Below are 19,747 nucleotides of genomic sequence, written 5' to 3' on the forward strand. Positions count from 1 at the left end.
ATATGGAATAACAGTTGGGGATAACAAACTTATTTTGGGTCAATAATTTAGATTTAATATTTCTTATTTCTCAATTATAAGTTATATCATGGATTCAGAAAATACAGGGTGGGCCACATAAATCCAGACTTTTTTCAAACGGCCATAGCACCAAAACTACTTGACCAATCAGGACGTTCAACCACACTTTAAAAAGCTTAGGTAATTACCTTTTTGCCCATAAAAATTTTTGGACGATGGAGGACGTGTACTCCGAGCTGGCAGCGCTTATGTTCAACATGGCAGATTCAAAATGAGCTCTAGTTTACCCTAGATTCTCAACTTGGGCCCACTAAATCTGATCTCAGCTCATTTGTAGCTGAGTTAGACTTATGAAACTTACTGGAGATACTGTTAGATACTTAATGAAGACACCAGAAAAGACTAGAGCTCTCTATCACATCTGGTTTGACCATGGTACTCCGGCAAAGTGAAACAGGGCAGATTTTAAGGTGTCAAAAATGTCAAAAATCTCGAAAATTTCTCGGTTTTCGACTACATGGGCCCATTTGGAACCTTAAAAATCGCTTTAGACTATGTGTTGTTATGATAACCCTATCTTAATCTTCATGCCATTTCCAAAAAGGTAAAAAACGTTGTTCTAGCTTAACTGTGGCCAAAATGATAGCCGCCGTATCGAAGGGTAGCTTGATAGATGGGTATATTTGGATCCTGCGGTTACTGACGTCTCTAAGGAGATGTGGCCTCCCAGCAGCCCCGATCTCCATCCAATTGACTTATGGGCCTGGAGCGCCATTAAAACAAGAACCAATAGACGCGCCCATACCACAAAGACCTCCCTCATTGCCACTATCAAGGAGAAATTCGCCATCTTAGACAGGGACATGGTGACCAGGGGCGGGGGTCGGTTTAGGGGGCGGGTAAAGGCAGTGATTGAGGCTGGAAGCGATTTTATTGAATAATCTAATAGTCATATACCTAGTTTGCTTCCCAGTTTTTTAAATTCAATAAAATCTTTAAAATTGACGATTTTATGTTCATTTGTCTGAAAATAAGAAAAAGTCCGGATTTATCTGGCCCACCCTGTACAACAAATTGTCAATATTGCTATTGTTCAAGCCACCTTGGTGCTACAGTGTATGGCAATGAGTTGCACCTGTATTGAGCTAAAGAATTAACTCTACCCTAACTATGAATGTCGCAAATCTGACATAGCAGCAGTAGGAACCATTTTTCAAGTCATTAGTTTTGACACGGTTTTTAGCCAAGACTCAATTCCATCACTTTCCCTAAAACGTGCGTGTTAATCCAAAGTCGCTTGATCAGCTACTATATATTATTGTTTACTGTGCTGTGGATTGGTTTCTTTTTCTAGTTTTCTCATTCCCCCAACTGTAAAATAATATGATATTAATATCCGAAGGATAAAAGTGCATTATTTATTGGACAGATCAAACAAATTGTGCGCCTGGCCAAATATAATTATTGATTCTCTTGTGCTTTAATGCAAACCAAAATTATGCAACTCCAAGCTAGGAACATAGACTGAGAATCTTGAAAGTCAAAGACGATTACTTAAACTAGCATAAAACGGAAAGAAATAGCTTAAAACCTCCCAGTAACCAATGAAAAAAATGGAATTTGTGGATTTTTCAGGCAAATGATTTTTGAGATTTTACAGGACGTACATACAATCACTAAGCAACCTTAGTAAATAAAATGGTACAGAGGCAATCCATATTTGGCATTTCAAAAATAAATATATTGACAAATAAACATTTTTTTGTTTTTAAGATTAGTTTTTTTTCTTTCCTTGAATGCAATTATAGATAAAGGTACACAATTCTATTTACTTTAGTTTTTCTTATAGATCTATCTTTATGTATATTAACTAATTTTACAGTACGAATACAACACTACACTTGCCATTTTTATTGCAATTCAAGATTTTTAATATCGTGACAAAGTTTCTTTAAAAAAGACATATTTTACTGTCTTTTTTACTTAGGGATCTTCAGCTAAATAAAGAAAATTAAGAAGAAATTTTTAAGTAAATAGTTGCTTCGTCTGTAGCAACTAAAGGCTTTTACATCCTTTTTTGTGATGAAAATTTATAGGTGGGTTATTTTTTTCTGTCATGTCTCTAAGGGGGTGATATTTTCTTCAATGAAAAAGCTTCAATCCATCCCTAGACCAATACTCAGCTTCCCTGAAAATTATAAAACGATCGGTCCAAACGTTTCCGAGAACTGAATGTACACACAATTACGACTTTTAAACAGCATATAACTTTAGTATTGAGGTTTATAAGTGTATCTTTAAATGTGCCTAGATATTTATATTATGACATAATTCTTCCTTATTACCGCGACCTTTCCTAATACATAATATTTCTATAGAACTTATTGTTATCATTCTTTGGATAAATGCTTACTTGTTTTATGATTATCATTTGAGCGGTAAATACACGTGCAAGAAAACTCATAAAATTTGATGATCTTATTTTAACAAGGACAATAATGTCTGACAGATGCGCAGCGGCAAAAAAATAAGATAAAACAAGTTTAGAATTGGTTAGACAATTAATAAATGTAACCTTACTTTACTCTAAGTTAAGGTAACGTTTAAATGCAGGGAAGGAGGGTACTTTGAGCTTTTTTTACACTAGTCCTCAAAGTCTTATGATAAGTTTTCTTATTTGTTGGCTAATCAACCTTGGGGACTTTGAAATTTATTTGGTTGGTTTATTTAGTTCCAAACGTTTGTACCACTAATTGTAATCTACTTAAAGGGCGAATATAGGTTTGATATAATATGAGCTTATTTCAAAGGTGCCATTATATAGATTATAAATAACTTAAGGATATTGACATATCTAATTGTATAAGTCTGTTTATAGCTTAAAACCTTTCTAACTCAAGATAATATTATATAATAAGTGTGGTTCCCTAAGAACTCAATTACCCTAGCATCACACAAGGCTTCGTAGCAAGGTTGAATTAAAAAGCTTTCGTTAAAGGATAGTCGTAATAATGTGGAAACCAATTAATCAGGGGTAAATATACCCATCTTCTACCTTAATACAAATTATATAAAGTAAAATATTTAAAAGTTAAAAAAACATCAAATAATGTAAAAAGTAAAAAAAAAATAATTGATAAAATTTTCTTGGAGGAAGAATGATTTCAAATCCCTGTTTTTTTAAGGTTTGTGTGTGTGTGTGTTAAAATTGCGTACATCAGGGTTTTTATATTTTCCAGAATTAACCAATGATCTTTGTACAGAAAATAAACTTTAAGACATATTATTTACCCTAGTCAAAACTTTTACGCAAATTATTTCTACGCTTTTTAAAAATTGAATTAAAGAGTATATAATCTAAAATAATAAACATTTAAATTATCATTTAAGATGCGTGCCATTGTAATAGTCAATCAAACTTAAGCAAAATAGTCAAAAAAATGTCTTGTAAAGGGCTAAAATAAACCGTTTGTCGTCAATCTCATTTATCATATGTTCAATTGAAACAGAAAATTGCAAAATCTACTTAAGGATTTTTTTGAATTTTTAAATTTGGCATAGATATTCTAAAAGTATGAAATGGCACCTTTCATATAAGCTCATATCATATCGAACCTATATTCGCCCTTTAAGGGGTAACTTTGTGTTGCATCACTGGAGAAGTATATCAATTTATCGGCCATTGTTTAGAGGACATGCAGACATAATCTACAGAAAAACTTCGCTTTTAAAAATCAACAGTTAAGTTTGGAACCGATGTTATCTTTAAAAATTCATAATACTATACTCATTACCTAATATTAGGCTAGTTCATTGGATAATCTATAAATTTTATATGAAAACTGTTTCTTTTCTTTCTATCTCATTTTTGTTATTATTTTCTTAGTTTTTAAATATTTTTACCTCAACCTTATCTAGGTATTCTAATAAGCAATATTGCACTAGTTATTAGGGCTCGGCAGCTGCGCATAAACTGTAAGTCTAATCCTGTTTTTTATGTTTTTATATAAAGTCTTTAGTCTTTAGTCTTTAGTCTTTAGTCTACCCTCCAGCTATCAACATCTATGGTAGCCACTGAGTAGACACTCTACCCTTTTTGACTCCCCCCAAGGATACCCCATCCCCCAGTCATCATACCCTCATCTACACACACTCGCAAGGCGCACACCAACCCCTCTCCCTCAGCTGTCCTACCCCCACACACACTCTCTCTAGGCAGGCTATCAGCTGACACAAAGTGCCGGTAACGAAGCCCTCTCATTGGAGGAATTAGTTCCTACCGACAGATAAGAGATCTGATTGGTCCAACGCACTCTCATTCGGTCACATGACTTCAGGCTATTGGCTAATCTAGATTGATTAGTGTAACACGCGGGTTTTTACACCAGTTTTTATCTGACCACGCTCGAATATACATCTCAATTATATAGTGTTGCTGCTTTATAAAATGGCAAAGAAATTGCTAACGCAGGATGCCTTAGCTCAAGTAAGGTCATTTTTACAAAATGACATAAAGGATGCCATCAGTCAAGCCGTAACCGAGAGCGTACAAGCATACGAGAAACTTCAAAAGGTGAGCAGCGACACTCTTAGTAAAACTTTTTTATCTGAGATTCGTAGTTTGCGTGATTCAATTGAAACTTTAAATGTTAAACACCGCGACGAAATGAATGAACTTCGTACGTTAATGGAAGGTGGTGAACTTTCATCGGAACAGCAAATTGCTGTACGAGTGGTGTCATTAACAAAAAACTTTGAGAACTTTGTCGTTAATGCAAACGCGCGTGAAAAATGCCAATCCACACTCAATGATTATGTCTTGTCCCAACTTGCTCACAGGGAGCAAAGGGACAGACTGTGGAGCATTCGTGTTAATAATGTCCAGTGCCCATGGCTTGATAAAACGCCGACAAGTCGCGAGGTTTTTGACATTGTCATCAGGCCTGTCTTGGTCGAACAGGACCCCGACGCAAACATCAATTACTCTAATACCATAGAGTATTCTCATCCCCTAAGCCAGAGGGTTAAAGGCCCCAGAAATTATATCTTAAGGTTTTACTCTCGCCATATGCTTTTTCAGTTCATGCTCAACAAGAAGAAGCATTTACAACTGTTGGACAAGAAGGCTCGCGACAAGACAGGTTGGACCAGCGCCGCTGCAGTATCCTTCGACGGTAAGAGTTTTCTTAAGTGTGCCCACGATCTTGCGGACACAAATAGAAGCTTGATGACCTACCTACACAGCGCAGGAATCGCGTCTAGGACTAAACTGTCGGGCACCAGTGTCGCCTTCCAACCAAAAGATGGCCCCCCTAAGTGGATAAAAGTGCAGAATCCTATGGCTCGAAGCCACATCGGGCTGATTTCCCCACTGCCTCCCCTACAGGAAATATTAAGCACTGATAATTTGATTGTAAAATTCATGCGTGAAAATGGCCAATCTAATCGTAACCTTTTCTTTCAAGGTTTCGAAACAGAGATAAAGAGCCTACTGCAGGACCTGAAGGACAACAAGCTGCGTGGAGCCCAGACAGAGCAGGACCATGAGGATCAACATTCTCCAAATCATAGTGTCACTGTTGATGCTATCTCCACAGCCGAATTTCCTGCCATTGAGAATACTGGTGCCGCAATTCCCGCCAAGACAGGCTCGGCCCCAGGTACTACACCAGGCTCTACAACCACAGGTACTAACGCAACATCATCCTCAGTATCGACAAGGTCAGCAGCTGCCAAACCATGAACAATGCCACGAGCATTCCTCTATGGATATCGGGTCAAAATTAAGCCTTGAAAAGGTTATCGTCATATTAGTAGTGTACATTTTGTACAAATTTCACTTTAATTGAGCAATTACTAGGTACTATTAGGTACACATCAATATCAAAGCTCAAACTTATTACGCTTAGCCGTTTTTATAACTATCATTATTATTATAATCTGTATAATCTGTCAATAATCGTAAAATAATCAAATTCAATGAATTAGACTGATTAATGATAATTGTGTGTAAACATATACTGGTAATTGGTAATTAGTAATTAGCAAATTAATTTTGAAATTAACTTTATTTACTGAATTATTCTTCTTACTGATTTTTTTTACTGAATTTATCAAATCATTATACTCGTTGGATGCGGGTAAGGGGGGGGGGGAAAATAGTAGAGATTTTTTACCATGTTTATTATATATGTTATTATTTTAGTGGAACACCTGCCGATAACTTCTGCCTGCATAGCTGAACCGGAAGCAGAACCTGCATCTCCAGATCCATGGCCTCCAGACACATCCTTAGACAGCTGGTTCTAGTCAGGTAGATGATATTTTGTGTCTAAATGAAAATGTGAACTATGACATCACTAGCATTCTCTATGACGATACGTTTAGAGAATACTCGAGCGACTATAACATTAAGTGTGACTATATAGATATAGATTCTCTTTTTAATAAATTTAAAAATACAAATGAGCAACTTTTTAAAATTTTTTCAATTAATATTCAAAGTCTCAATAGTAAAATCCAACAGTTAAGAAATCTAATTGAAACGGCCTCTCTGGAGGGAGTTGGTCCATCGGTCATCGCCGTCCAGGAGACCTGGTTGTCACAGGACTCAAACACAGATAGTTTAAGTTTAATAAATTACAACTTTATCTCCACCCCCCGACCAGAAGGGAGGGGCGGGGGAGTAGGGCTGTTTATTCATAGCAAATATCAAACAAAAGTTTTATTTCCAAATTTTTTTGTGCCACATATTTTTGAAACTATGTGTGTTAAAGTCACATTAGGGAGCTTTAAGGCATTGATAGTTAACGTTTATAGACCTCCACACAGAAACCCCGAGGACCTTGAATCATTTTTTAACATACTTGGTGACTTTTTGGATGTGATTGATGATAGCAACCTCCCTGTATTCATTGTGGGAGACTACAACTTAAATCTCTTCACGACTTATGACGTCTTGGGTCCTGCATCTCGTTTTTTTAATTTAATGGTAAGTAATGGGTATCTATCCTTAACGTTAAGAGCAACCAGAGTACATAATTTTTCGTACTCATTGATTGATTCAATTTTTTGCAAGGATTTCCTGGACAATTTTGTTGACTCACATGTAATTGTCACTGACCTATCAGACCATTTTGTATTGTCTAGTTCCTTTTCACATATCATTCCAAAACCCCCAAAAAAACCACAATATTTTGAAAAAAGATTTTTGGAAGAAGCAAATATTGATAACCTCAATTATGAACTATCAATACAAAATTGGGATGAGGTCTTAAGCACAGAGGATGTTGATTTAGCCTATGCGAAATTTTTTTCAATTTTCTTTAATCTTTACAACTCATGTTGTCCCAAAGACAAAATTCGCAATAATCGCAGGACCATGCCGCAGTCGCCATGGATGTCTAATCACCTTCTGCTGTGCAATAGATTTAGGGACAAGTTGTATAGGAAATCCTTGAGTTACCCAACAGAAGATAATAAGGATAGGTACTCAACTTACCGTAATAATTACCAGAGAGCTTGCAGGGAGAGAAAGAGAATATACTATCAATCTGAGCTTGAAAAAGCGGGCAAAGATGGCCGCAAAGTATGGCAAGTATTAAGGGAGGTAATGGGTAAATCCAAGTATTCAAGTGATCTTAAATACCTGGAAATTAATGGAGCAAAAATTGAGAACAAAAAGGAAATAGCCAACGCCTTTAATTCCCACTTTGCAAAATTGGGTGAGAACCTTACCCCTGAAATTCCTCAAACATCAAAAGATTTTAGGGATTATTTACCCCCCCCCATTAATGATAGTATATTCATTCCTCCCCTGGATGAACTCCAGGTATTTAACATAATAACGAGCTGCAGGCCCAAGACGGCCAAGGACGTGAACGATGTAAGTTGTAAACTCTTAATTCAATGTGCCGCTAACCTGGTGCGGCCATTGACGCACATATATAATCTTAGTTTTTCACAAGGAATTTTTCCCTCAGGGATGAAAGTGAGCAAGAATGTAGTCGTTTATAAATCAGGGCCGTTGACCAGCTTAGATAGCTGGAGGGGTGTTTCTATCATCAACACATTCTCGAAGCCACTCGAGAAGATCATGTACAAATCACTATATGAATTTTTAGATGAAAGATCCTTTTTCTTCACGCGACAGTTCGGATTCCGTCCGGGCCTCTCCACGGCACATAATGTTCTTGATCTTGTCAATCGTATCACGGCGGCACTTTCCGAAAAGAAAGTGTGCGCCGGGATATTAATTGATATCAAGAAGTGTTTCGATCTTGTGGATCGAAACATCTTGTTGAAATAACTCGAGCATTATGGCTGCCGTGGAGTGGTCCTGAGGTGGTTCGAAAGCTACTTTGAAGGACGGTCACAACAGGTTGCGTTTGGGGGAGAATTTTCTGATGTACTATCTATCCTTATCGGTGTTCTCCAGGGAAGTACACTCGGTGTACTTCTCTTTCTTATCGTAGTTAATGATCTAGACTCTGCCACTAGAGACGCATTGCTGTCTCTTTTTGCAGATGACACATTTTGTCTTTTAACAGCTGACAACATTAGGGATCTGTTTATTAAGATTGAAAATACTCTTCCTCAAATTACTGAATGGTACAACAGTAATAAACTTATTATAAATAGCAAAAAAACCAAGGTTATTTTGTTTCAATCGCCAAGGCAAAATTTCACGGAAGAGGAAAAAAATCTTATAAAACAGTTTCCAGTTTTTATCAATTCTAACCATGAAGGAGAGAACCTTCCAGAAAAAATCCAGAAACTAGATCATATAACTTTTTCGAATAGTAACCCTGGAGAACAAGCCGCAAGGCACCTGGGTATTCAAATCGATGAGAAATTGTCTTTCAAAGTCCATTTTAATTTAATGCACAAAAGAATTTTAAAAATCGTATACTCATTACGTCAAATGCGTCATATACTTGACTCGCAACATCTTAAATTGCTCTATTTTGCCTACATAAAGTCTGTTCTCAACTATTGTTTAATTGTATTCACTGCTGTTCCAAACACCTTATTGGAGCCAATCTTAAAGCTCCAAAAGGAGTGCTGCCGCTTAATAGCAAAAAAACCACGCCGTTTTCCATCAAATATTTTATTTAAACAATTGGAAATTTTACCAATCAGGAAACAAATGGAATACGAAGTGTTTTTATTTATGTACAAATATAAAAACAATATGCAGCCAAGAGTTTTTGATGGTGTCTGGAACACACGTGATACAATTCACGATTACGAAACCAGATTTAGAAATAATTTCATAGTAGATCAAGCCAATAGAAATTTTATATTCAATTCACCATTACATTTTTTCCCAAGACTTTGGAACACATTACCTGAAAATTTAAAAACAATACCTACATTCCTGGAGTTCAAACCGAAAGCTTTTTACTTTGTATTAAACTCAATATAATGGTTTCATTCTTTATTTTTCATTCTTTATTTTTCAGTCTTAATCTTCTTACATTTTTATCCTTATTTTTAACTTATCAATAGTTTATTTTTACACTTTATGCAGGCAACAATATATCATAACATCATACTCATACTCATAATCACCAGAGCAATTTAAGTTGGATTCAAGTATCCTTCTTTTTTGATTTTTTGATTTTTTGGAATCTTTATCCCTATCATATTTAAAATGAGTATACGATTAAAAGGTTTTTTTGTACATTTCTCAAATATTTCACGCATCGGTTTGACATACTTAATTATAGCATCGGATCATTCTGTCCTAAATTTCAACCAAAATTTTGATGCCTTCAAGCAATGTTTTTTCTCTTTCCTTCTTTTCATTCATTGGGGTTGTACATGGTCGTCTCAGGGACTAAGGGATTCATTGGAAATTTAGCGAGGGTTGAAACTTAGTTCAGGAACGTCGGAGTTTTTTGTAAACGGCCGGGAAACGTTAAATACAAATTAGCTACCTAGGACTTAATACACATAGAAATTCTTCTTTAATCTTAACTTTTCAAATTCAAATTTAATTTCGATTCATTTTTCAACTTAATTTTATTTTTCAATTTTATTTTTCAATTAATTTATCTAATTTATTTTAGACTACCTTGTCCCGGTCTATACAACCAGGAGCTCCTGGAAGGCGTACATTGTGTCCTTCGAGTCCGACCTAAATACCTACATCCCCGTCGTCGAGTTGTCGTTCAAAATAGAGTTCTTACTAGATGTTAACCCCTGTAATTAAATTAAATTCATTCAACAAATTTTTTACATTACAGCTTTTTATCAATCTTTTAGCAACTCCTTTCCAATATTTTCTTTCCAACAATTTTTTCAACATGTTTCTTTATAACAATATTTAAATTTAAATTTACAATTTTTCTTTCTTTTCAACTTACTTTTACGGGGGAGCGCATCTAGAAACCTGTGGAGATTCTCACAAAATTTATTAAATTTTATTAAATTCTAAACAAATTCCTATTTTTTAATCAAAATTCCTTTTTTTCGTAATTTTATAGTTCTTTCCTTCTAAATTTTCTTAAATTTTCTTTGGTCACACGAAATGTCTATATGTCATGATTAGGTTGGTTCATATTTACATGTTGGGCACAGGATCCATCTATCTGTCTAATCGCTAGCCGGTCAACTCGTTGACCGGTCACGTACTAACATTGCTGTACAGGTTGACATATGGAAGTTATGGAGAAGGGGTTGCAGGCAAAGCTGATGTGAAGGCGAGCTCGTAGATGTTAAAGCGGTGGAACCACGAGCGGATAACTTTCTGATCCGCATTTATATGGCGGTCACCGGCCGGCGAAAGTGGTACCGACACCAACCACAGTCCAGCCCGAAGTAGGCTCAGCCGCACCTGGCCCGCCAAGAGAAATCACCTAGTTTATCAAATTCCGCAATTATGTTTACCAGTAACAATAAAAACATATAATTATTATCGTTATATTATGAAATATTAACATGTAATTTCAATATAATAATTAATTGTCTATGTGATTTACTCATAACAGGATTGAAGAGTTATTGAATAAAAGTTCTTATTATTATTATTATTATATAATTCTACCTTTCTATCACTTTAATGTCTAAATTTATCCTATTATTCGACTCTTTTATTTTTTTTTCTGTCTTTTTAGCAAATATTTTATAAAACAACGTGTTTGTATTTGTTAAAAATTCCTAATGAACCTTGTATCACATGTAAACTGGCTGTTAATAAAAAATTAGAATATTTGCATAGAAACATTATTTAACAACATAACTGGCAATATACCTCAAGGCATCACTGAACCACATTCACCCTCTTATTCTTAAAATAATATTAATATTTTTTTAGTAGAGGTTTCAACTTTAGGTTAGCTCACATTAGGTTTTGTTCAATGCTAAAGAATTATCATTATTTGGATCTTACACCAGGTTATCATGTACTCTAATAAAAAGAAACTCGTTGCTGGCTAAAATAACGACACTCCTCATCACCTCATTTACCCAATTCTCACCCCTCCTACTGGATTAATGAACTGACCAATAAATGGTGTCCATGTTAGCAAAACAAATTGGACGACAATTTCTTCCGGCAGGGTTTAAATAACTAACACAATTCCTTTCAAAATATATTCTAAAAAAGTTTGAAAGGGAGGGGGGGAGTATGAACCACTTAAAATTGAAATGATTATAACAACATATCTTGCATAATCAACTATTAAATATATTTTTAAAATATAGTCATTACAATCTTTGTCCACTTTATGTCAGGATCTTTTATTCTTCATATCTTTAAAAATCTAAATCACTCAAACTAGAGGTGTACTTTTATTACTTAACAGTTACTACATGATTACCTTAGAAGTTTGAGAAGCGCATCAACTGTATAATTAATTTATACAATTTGCATATCTAATTTAATAATAATTTTCTGATTGTCTTGTTTTTGAATTTGAGACAATAAATAAATCTATAAGTAAAGCCAAGAATCCATATTGCGTATTTTATGTTTTGTGTATTATCATCCTTGTTGAATAAGAATTGATAAAACATTCACTTTTTGATATTTTAAGCTAATAACAATACATTTTTATTGCTTACCATAATTACAAATATTGGATTTTTCTGCAATTTAAATTTTTTTTATTTTTATTTGTTTTATTTTAATGATTGTCACAAAATATGGTTTATTGTAACTTTAATTTTCTTTAAACTATAACATTGAAAATCATGTGTAAAGCACCAATGAATAGTAAATAGCCAAGGTAAATCACAAATACTCATTTTGTCCATGCTTATAAATTTTAAGTAATAGGGCGTGTGACTCTTTTCTTATGAAAAACGAAATTCATCACATAAAATGTGTCCTATCACACAAAGGACCTTGTTAAGCACCGATAACCAACCCTCCTCTTAAATTCAAGATTTTAAATTTAAAGCGGGGTAGTTTTTCGGGGTTTTTTTGATTATCATCTTAGATCAGGTCAGTTCAGTTTATATTAGGTACTAGTTAACCCCGCGGAGGGTTAATGTACAGAAAATAAAGTCCACGTAGGGCATCTGCAAGGGTTAGGGAAAAAAAAATACCATAACCTTATTTCCAAGGTTTTTCGTCCTTGTTTTGTAGGTAAAATCTGTGACATAGTCAGTTTGTTAACTGGTGGGTAAAAGTATGAAAATAGCATCCAGATTGCCGGATACCATGAAACCATGAATTGAATACAGTAACATTACTTTTCCATCGGAGCAAAACCATTTTCTATAAATTATATTAAGAAATTGCCCGACTTTTTAAACAAATATTCCTGGTACAATCATAAAAGACTTTGGTGAAATCAGGGACAAGGTACTTGGATTCTGCTGGGTAAAATTTCCACACAACCAACTTCTTCCCCCCCCCCCCCATCCTTTTTATCCACTTCCTTTTAGTTAAAGAACAAAACTAGCATTGCGCCTTCATTACGCCACTTACATTTCCAAATTGTCAGACCCCTTGTTAAAAAATTAAACCTTTCACCAATCAAGAAAAATAATAGAATTTTAAGCTGAGTTAAAGTTTATTATAAAAAAAATGCAACGGAAATCGCTTACAAAGTAAATTGTAGAGTAGCTTGAATAAGTAAACAAGAAATAAGCAGCAACAGCAAATTGTTGGAGCAAGACAAAATGAAATAACCATTTGTTTAATGATTATTGTCTCTTTATTTGTCTATAGTCTATGCTCAAAGTGTTAATACCATATCGGCAAAAATATGGAAAGTTTTGCGGCCCTATGTTTTATTTGCTCTGAATAAGTTCACCTAAAATGACCAAATTTCTCTCTACGTCTTTTATATCCTGTTTTGCTTTTCTAGGCGAAGCTATAAATATGGTCTGTACGTTCGTCCGTCCGGGCATCAGAATTGGTTAGATTTTTTTCGGTAATCTATGCATGTTATAATTGTTCTATCTATTTCAAACTTTAGATTATTATTTCTTTAACACGATTTAGGAAGCGAAGCAACTATGTACTCGTTTAGAGAAAGTCCGTACATTCAATTGTTGATTTTTAACTTTTTAACGACCCTTTTTTGTATGATGTAACCATCCAAATCATCTGATTTTTGGAACATTGATTCCAAGGACAAAAATGTACCTGGAATGGATTATTTCAAATAAAGACTAATAATTTGAAAGACTGCCAGCTGACAAACGAAGAATGTATTTACATTTTTGTCCGTTAACAACCTTTAAAATTCTTAATATTTTTAGATAATCGATTCAAGCAATATTTTAAAGTCAATCTCCCTAGATCCAGTTGGTCTAGCAGCATATATTTTTAATAATGTGTAAACATATTTGCTTAGGGCTGTCACACTGATTCATTACTATATCACATTCTTTACAGAGCACATTCAAACCAGTCACATGGAAATGGCACCAGCAGAAAAAAAATCTTTTCAAAAACTTTTCTGTCAAATTTAGGTCCTTACTTTATGTAAATTTTATTTCATTTGCTGTAATACTGAATATTTCAAATCTATATCTAGATCATTTAAAATTTATGATAATCATTTTTGATATTATTTCACTATTTCTTATAAATTAAGCTAAAGTTTTTAATATATGCAGAAAAATTAAAAATCAAATATTTGAAGAAAGAAACATATTTTACAAGCAAAACAGGTTTCCTAAAAAATGTGTTGATTTTTAAACTTCTAAAGCACACGATGATTCTTTTACTTTTTTATTAGGTGTTAATTTTTAAGGAACTATTTTTTTTATTGCATAAGAAGTTTAAGATTTTATGTACTTTGCATTTTCTTATGTTACAAGAAAACTTTTCTAAAATTGTTTGTGTCTGTCTGTAAGATCAACTATAGGATTTGATCATAAATTAAGCATGTTAGAACCGTCTTATCGATTTTAGAGCTGTGTTTATCTTTCCCTATTATTAAAGTGTTATCTAGAAAACTTAAATGTTCTAGATTAATATCAGAGTGTATGTTTGTAATTTTAAAAATAAATATGATGAAGTTAAAACCAAATATTAACTTAATGAAATAATACTATAAAAATAAAAAAATAATAATCCAATTAAGCATTTTAAATCTTAAACAAACCCAAAGTTAATATGAAACCAATTTTTTCTGCAAATTTTCCCGTTACTGGATAGCTAAACACTGTAGGATCGATGAATCTTCGCTCATAAGAGTGTTATCATCCTTGTTTGAGATTCCCAGTGTAAAAATATTTACAAACAAAATAACTGAAAAGGAAGAAATAAAAATTCTACCACGTAATACCTAAAGAATATTTTGCTTTTGGTAAATTTTATTTATTTTGCATTTAAGCGATGCCTTTTTGTCCGTGCGTTAAGCTTTCTTTCAGAGGTGTGCCGAAGGGGAGGGGGGAAGGGTTGACAATACACTAAAAACTCAAAAGAAACTACCTTCTGATATATCCAAAGGGGATATCAATTTTAAAAATTCAACCCTACTTAAAACTAATTATAATGTGAAAATTTACGAATACAATTATCTTAAGTTTTTCTTTCTTAAAACTGTATTCCCAGAGATCACATAACCCTTTCCCCTTATTTTTAAAATAATTTGGAAATTAAATGGGGGTATTTAAGCATAATATCTTACGCCTCCGTGGGTCCTAAGCTGTGGAGTCTATACTTGCAGTGTCCTAATCCTACGGGGCTATCAAGTTCTTATAATGTAACTAAACCAGATCTAAAGTAAAGTTAATATATGCTCGACTAGGTAAAACAAATGAAACCGCCAAAAAATATGTTTATATTTCTACTTTTCTTTTGCTTTACAAAAAAAATAGTTTTTTTTTCAATTGACATGTTGACAGCTAATACATTAGTACTATGATTTACTCAGGAATAAATTAATAGACAGTGAAATAAAAGATAAAAAAAATAGTCGCATGAAAACTTTGCAAAATTAGTTGACTCTACTCTGCCCAACCGATTTTGCATTCAGCTGATATCTATACATATAAACACAGGTTTCCCTGTTAATATATTTTGTATTGACCTATCCCTTCAGCCCTGGAGAGTCAACCAGTTAGCACAAAAATTAATAATCATTCTCCCACAACATGTTGATACAAAAGTGCAGTTTTTTATGTAAGTTATTTATCGCATCATTTTATATACATCTTTCCGCGGATACAAAATTATAAGATTGGACCAGTTTTTTTAGCCAAGGAGGGGAGGAACTAACAGTGCCAGTGCTAACAAATCTGGCATTAATTTATTTAGGATTTTTATTTTATTATACAATGGAAATTGTCTGTAATACGATGCAATACATGATTTTCCAGTAAGGCTGTGAACCGGTTCTAATCCAGTTGACAACAATCGTTTTCGGAACCATACAGGAAAATATTTTCATTTTCCATTGGTTATTTAATATTTTTATAAAAGAGCAGAACATTCGTTAGCCTAAAAGCATTCGGGTAGGGTTGATTCTTGTGATTTGATGCTAAAAAATAACAAGTAACAGTTTCTAATCTTTTTTTCCTAGTTGAGAGCTTATTATTTTGGGTATTAATTTGGATTTTCTATTTTGGGGGGGGGGGGTAAATACCCCCTCCTAAATGGTTGGGGGTGCCTACGGCACCCCCAGGGTAGGGGTAAATTTAAATGGGGGGGGGGGGGTAATCGCCCCATTACCCCCCCCCTTGGACACCTATGCTCTCCCATCAATCCCTAATTATTGAACCTATTGTTGCGCTACAAATTGTTGAACCTATATTCGAACTACACTTTATTTAGTAGCAACACTTCAAATGATTGAAACAAATTAAATATTTTACTGTAAAAAAAATTCTAATAAATCTTGATTTTATAAAACAATTTAAATTTCTTAATCCTTGCTTATGGTATCTCTAAGTATTTCTTTAAAAAGAAATTAGTGTATACTAAAACAATTACAATATTTCTAACTTTTCCAAGACAAAACTACACTATATTTTTTTAATTAAAATCTTTTTTTAAAGTCATTTAAATGTCTTTAAAAATTTTAAACTTTTTTTAGAGTTGATTGAGTACTTGTTAGTTTAGTATATATACATTAATTGTTCTGTACTTAATTCTTTTTAATGCGAACCTTATCTACAATTATAGTATGTTCGCCCATTCGACATTTCGAGTAGTTCTGATAATATTAGAGTTCAGACATTTTATCTTTGTCCTATCTAATTCAAACATAACAAAATAAAGTATAACATTTAAGGCGAAGCAACTCTGTAATCATTATGAGGAGGTCAGTAAGTATCTATTGTTCATTGTTTACTATTTGGCTTCAGATATTATTTCTAACCAAAAAGGTAAGTATATCAACCTTGAAAGATTTTTTTTCAAAGTTAAAACACTGCCTGTTTCAGTTCGGTTGTATCTTTTTCTATTTCTCTATGCTTTGCTTTTACATTTTATGTATATCAAGTTACTTGTTTAATTGTTGTGTACTTAATTTTTTCACTAAATCAATTTTAATTAATTAGTTGTTATTAAAAACCTGTTGATTATATTTTTTAATTGCAGTTTAAATAGTTATGATATTTTAGTAACGGAGCTTCTTTAAATGTTTATTTGTAAAGCTACTCTATAATAGTTTAGTTATTATAAAAAAGGAAGAGAAAAAAGTACATTGAGAATATATTAGGAATGAAAAAAAATCACGAAACTTTCATTCAATAGATATTTATACACATGTTTTCAGTTGCATGAGCCATTGACTGGCAGACAAAGTGAGTTGAATAAAATGGAACCTTCACAAAAATATATCAGGAATCTTTCTAGCAGCACAGAAAATCAAGGACATGTTAAAATCGAAAATAAAGCTACTTGTACCTTGATATAGAAATGATCAAAAATATCCCTTGAAACGGGAAATTTAATTTTGGTACTAATACCCACCAAAAAATTAACATCTGACCAAAAATACCAAGCATGTGTGCAAATCGGATAAAAGCGGGTAAAAAGCTGCTTTAAAGCATTCGGACTGCTTTGGATATTATACCTTAATATGTCCCATAATGATGGGAAAAAATTAGAGGTCTAGCTTTAATATCAGGTGAGTAAATACAATTTTTCACATAGCGTTACGGACGGACTGACATACGGACAGAAAAGGTAAATTTTTAAAAAGCTCCACTGGTAACAATTATATTAAATACAGTATTGTTGAAAGAAAATAGTCCCGTTTATTTTGAAATGTATTACCTATTATTTGAGAAAATATTTACAGAAAGAACGCATGCTTTTTCTGGGCTTTCAACAACATATTGGATTTAGTTCTATATGGATAAATAATTCAAAATACACTTACTCTTTTTTATTTAAGATTAATTCCAGTTTTGTTGGCCCCTAGGGGTAGAAGGAACAGGCCAACGGACTGCCATTGATTTTATAATTTTTATAGTTTAACTATTAGTGGAAAATTGTATCCCGTAATATAAGATAAATAATTTTTTAGTATGGCTTATAACTGGTTTTTATTTAACGTTTAAAACAGATTTCTAGCTAACTGAAAAAAATATCGTATCAATAAAAACTGAATTTGTTGGATGAATCCATGATTTATCATATCCTTATGTTTGATTTAAAAAGACCAAGGCCTTTCTATCATAATGTGTCAGAAAACAGAAAGTGAGCTCGAGCTCACACAACAGTTTTGGTAAAAATATATATATTCCAATTTGGAGTAGGTTTGTAGCGATTTTTCTGAGAAGTTTGGCTTGTATGGTAACAAAATTGACGGCAAACATTTTTGAGGGGAGGGGGAGTAAGATTTTTTTTTTTTTTTGGGGGGGGGTCTGTTTACTCCTCTTAAAATCCTAATCGATCCTATAACCTAGCCCTTCACCCTCTAATTTTCTATACAGTAAATGATAAAGATTTCGATATAAACTTACAGAGATAGAAAGAGTAACATAGAGAAATAAATAGATTAATAGGAGTAGCTAAAGGAAATAAACTATCTTAAATTGAAGAATTACAATATTTCTGTTTATCCCTAAACCTATTTAGGTTTGAAGTGTGTAGGGAATAACAATGGCCATATATCATCACTTTGACACCAAATGATCACAAATATTTAGACAATATATATGGATACAGGGTGATGTTATAAAAACACGGAGTGACTGGACAAAGTGTATCAAAATCAGCCATGTGATGTCATAAAAATGAGTGATTATCCACCTCTTTTTAAATTTTTTTCCCCACTTCTCCTCTCATCTCCCCCATTATTATGACGTCACAGACTCACAGGGCTGATTTTTTAGAGACTTTTTTCCAGTTACAACTCAGACATTAATTCAGAAGCGTGCACAGGGTGCAAGTGTGTATTTCTTAAGGGGATTTATAAAAGAGGAATGAAGGCAGGTATTTCCAATAATATTTTTAGGGATGTGTTGACACTCACCTACCGTAAAGTTGTTCAAATATACCAAAAATTTAAAACTATGTAGACCTCTAATTCTGACAAGCTTTGTGAGACAGGGTGGATCAAAAAGACTAAATAATAATACTGGGTTGATAAAAATACAATTTTCACTTAAATATACCTATAAAAGATGTCAAATCATTTTACACTGGCCATGTATGACAGTAAAAATTTACATATATAGGATAATTAATTTTTTTTTACTTTTAATATAGATACTGGATGATTTAAAATGGTATTGTCAAAAATATTCTGAAAATATTTATATCTAATATTTTTAATTCTTAACAGACGAATCAATCAATATTTGTTTAAGGATTTTTTAAAAAGAATTAAAAGTTTGAAAAGAGTCAGTGCAAAATTGTTCCAACAATTTTTCTTCACAAAGAAAAGGTTTATAAGTTTTGAACAAAAAATACTTTCAAATTCTTTAACAGTGATGTATAAAATTTTACGGACGTATGAAAGTGACTATACCCAATGTGTGTGTGTTTGTATCTGTTTGTGTGCTAGTGGTATATTGGATTTTAAATTGATAGATCTGTATATTTGAATGAATAGACCCCACAAATAGAAATTAACTGGGTTCATTATTCAATAGATTTGCCATTCTCAGATTGGTTGTGTGTATTTTTATTTAAATTACGCGACGTTTGCAAAAAAATAAATTTGCCTTATTTGTAAGCATCCTGAAAAGCACAATTTAAGTCGTTTATGAAAACTTTTGTTCCAGATTAAAACAGTATATCTGTATGTTCAAAAGCTTTTAATTCTTCTGTAATATTAAAATTCCATAAACTTTATAAATG

General features: G+C 33.1%; 1 protein-coding gene across 2 annotated transcripts; it reads left to right on the forward strand.

Moving 5' to 3' along the window:
• Positions 1 to 4,040: 4,040 nt before the first annotated feature.
• On the forward strand, positions 4,041 to 6,081 carry LOC145314486 (uncharacterized). Of its 2 annotated transcripts, XM_080154404.1 has the most exons (3): positions 4,041 to 4,594; positions 5,102 to 5,195; positions 5,487 to 6,081. In XM_080154404.1, exons 1-3 carry the CDS (start codon positions 4,469 to 4,471, stop codon positions 5,762 to 5,764), a joined length of 498 nt encoding a protein of 165 aa, XP_080010530.1. In that variant the 5' UTR covers positions 4,041 to 4,468; the 3' UTR covers positions 5,765 to 6,081. The 2 variants fall into 2 exon arrangements, with proteins under 2 accessions (XP_080010530.1, XP_080010529.1); XM_080154403.1 differs by having other exon boundaries at positions 4,041 to 5,195; positions 5,487 to 6,080.
• Positions 6,082 to 19,747: the final 13,666 nt, after the last annotated feature.

This window comes from Acartia tonsa, chromosome 3 (genome assembly GCF_053477335.1).
Source record: "Acartia tonsa isolate MP-2025a chromosome 3, ASM5347733v1, whole genome shotgun sequence".
Classification (NCBI taxonomy): Eukaryota; Metazoa; Arthropoda; class Copepoda; order Calanoida; family Acartiidae; genus Acartia; species Acartia tonsa.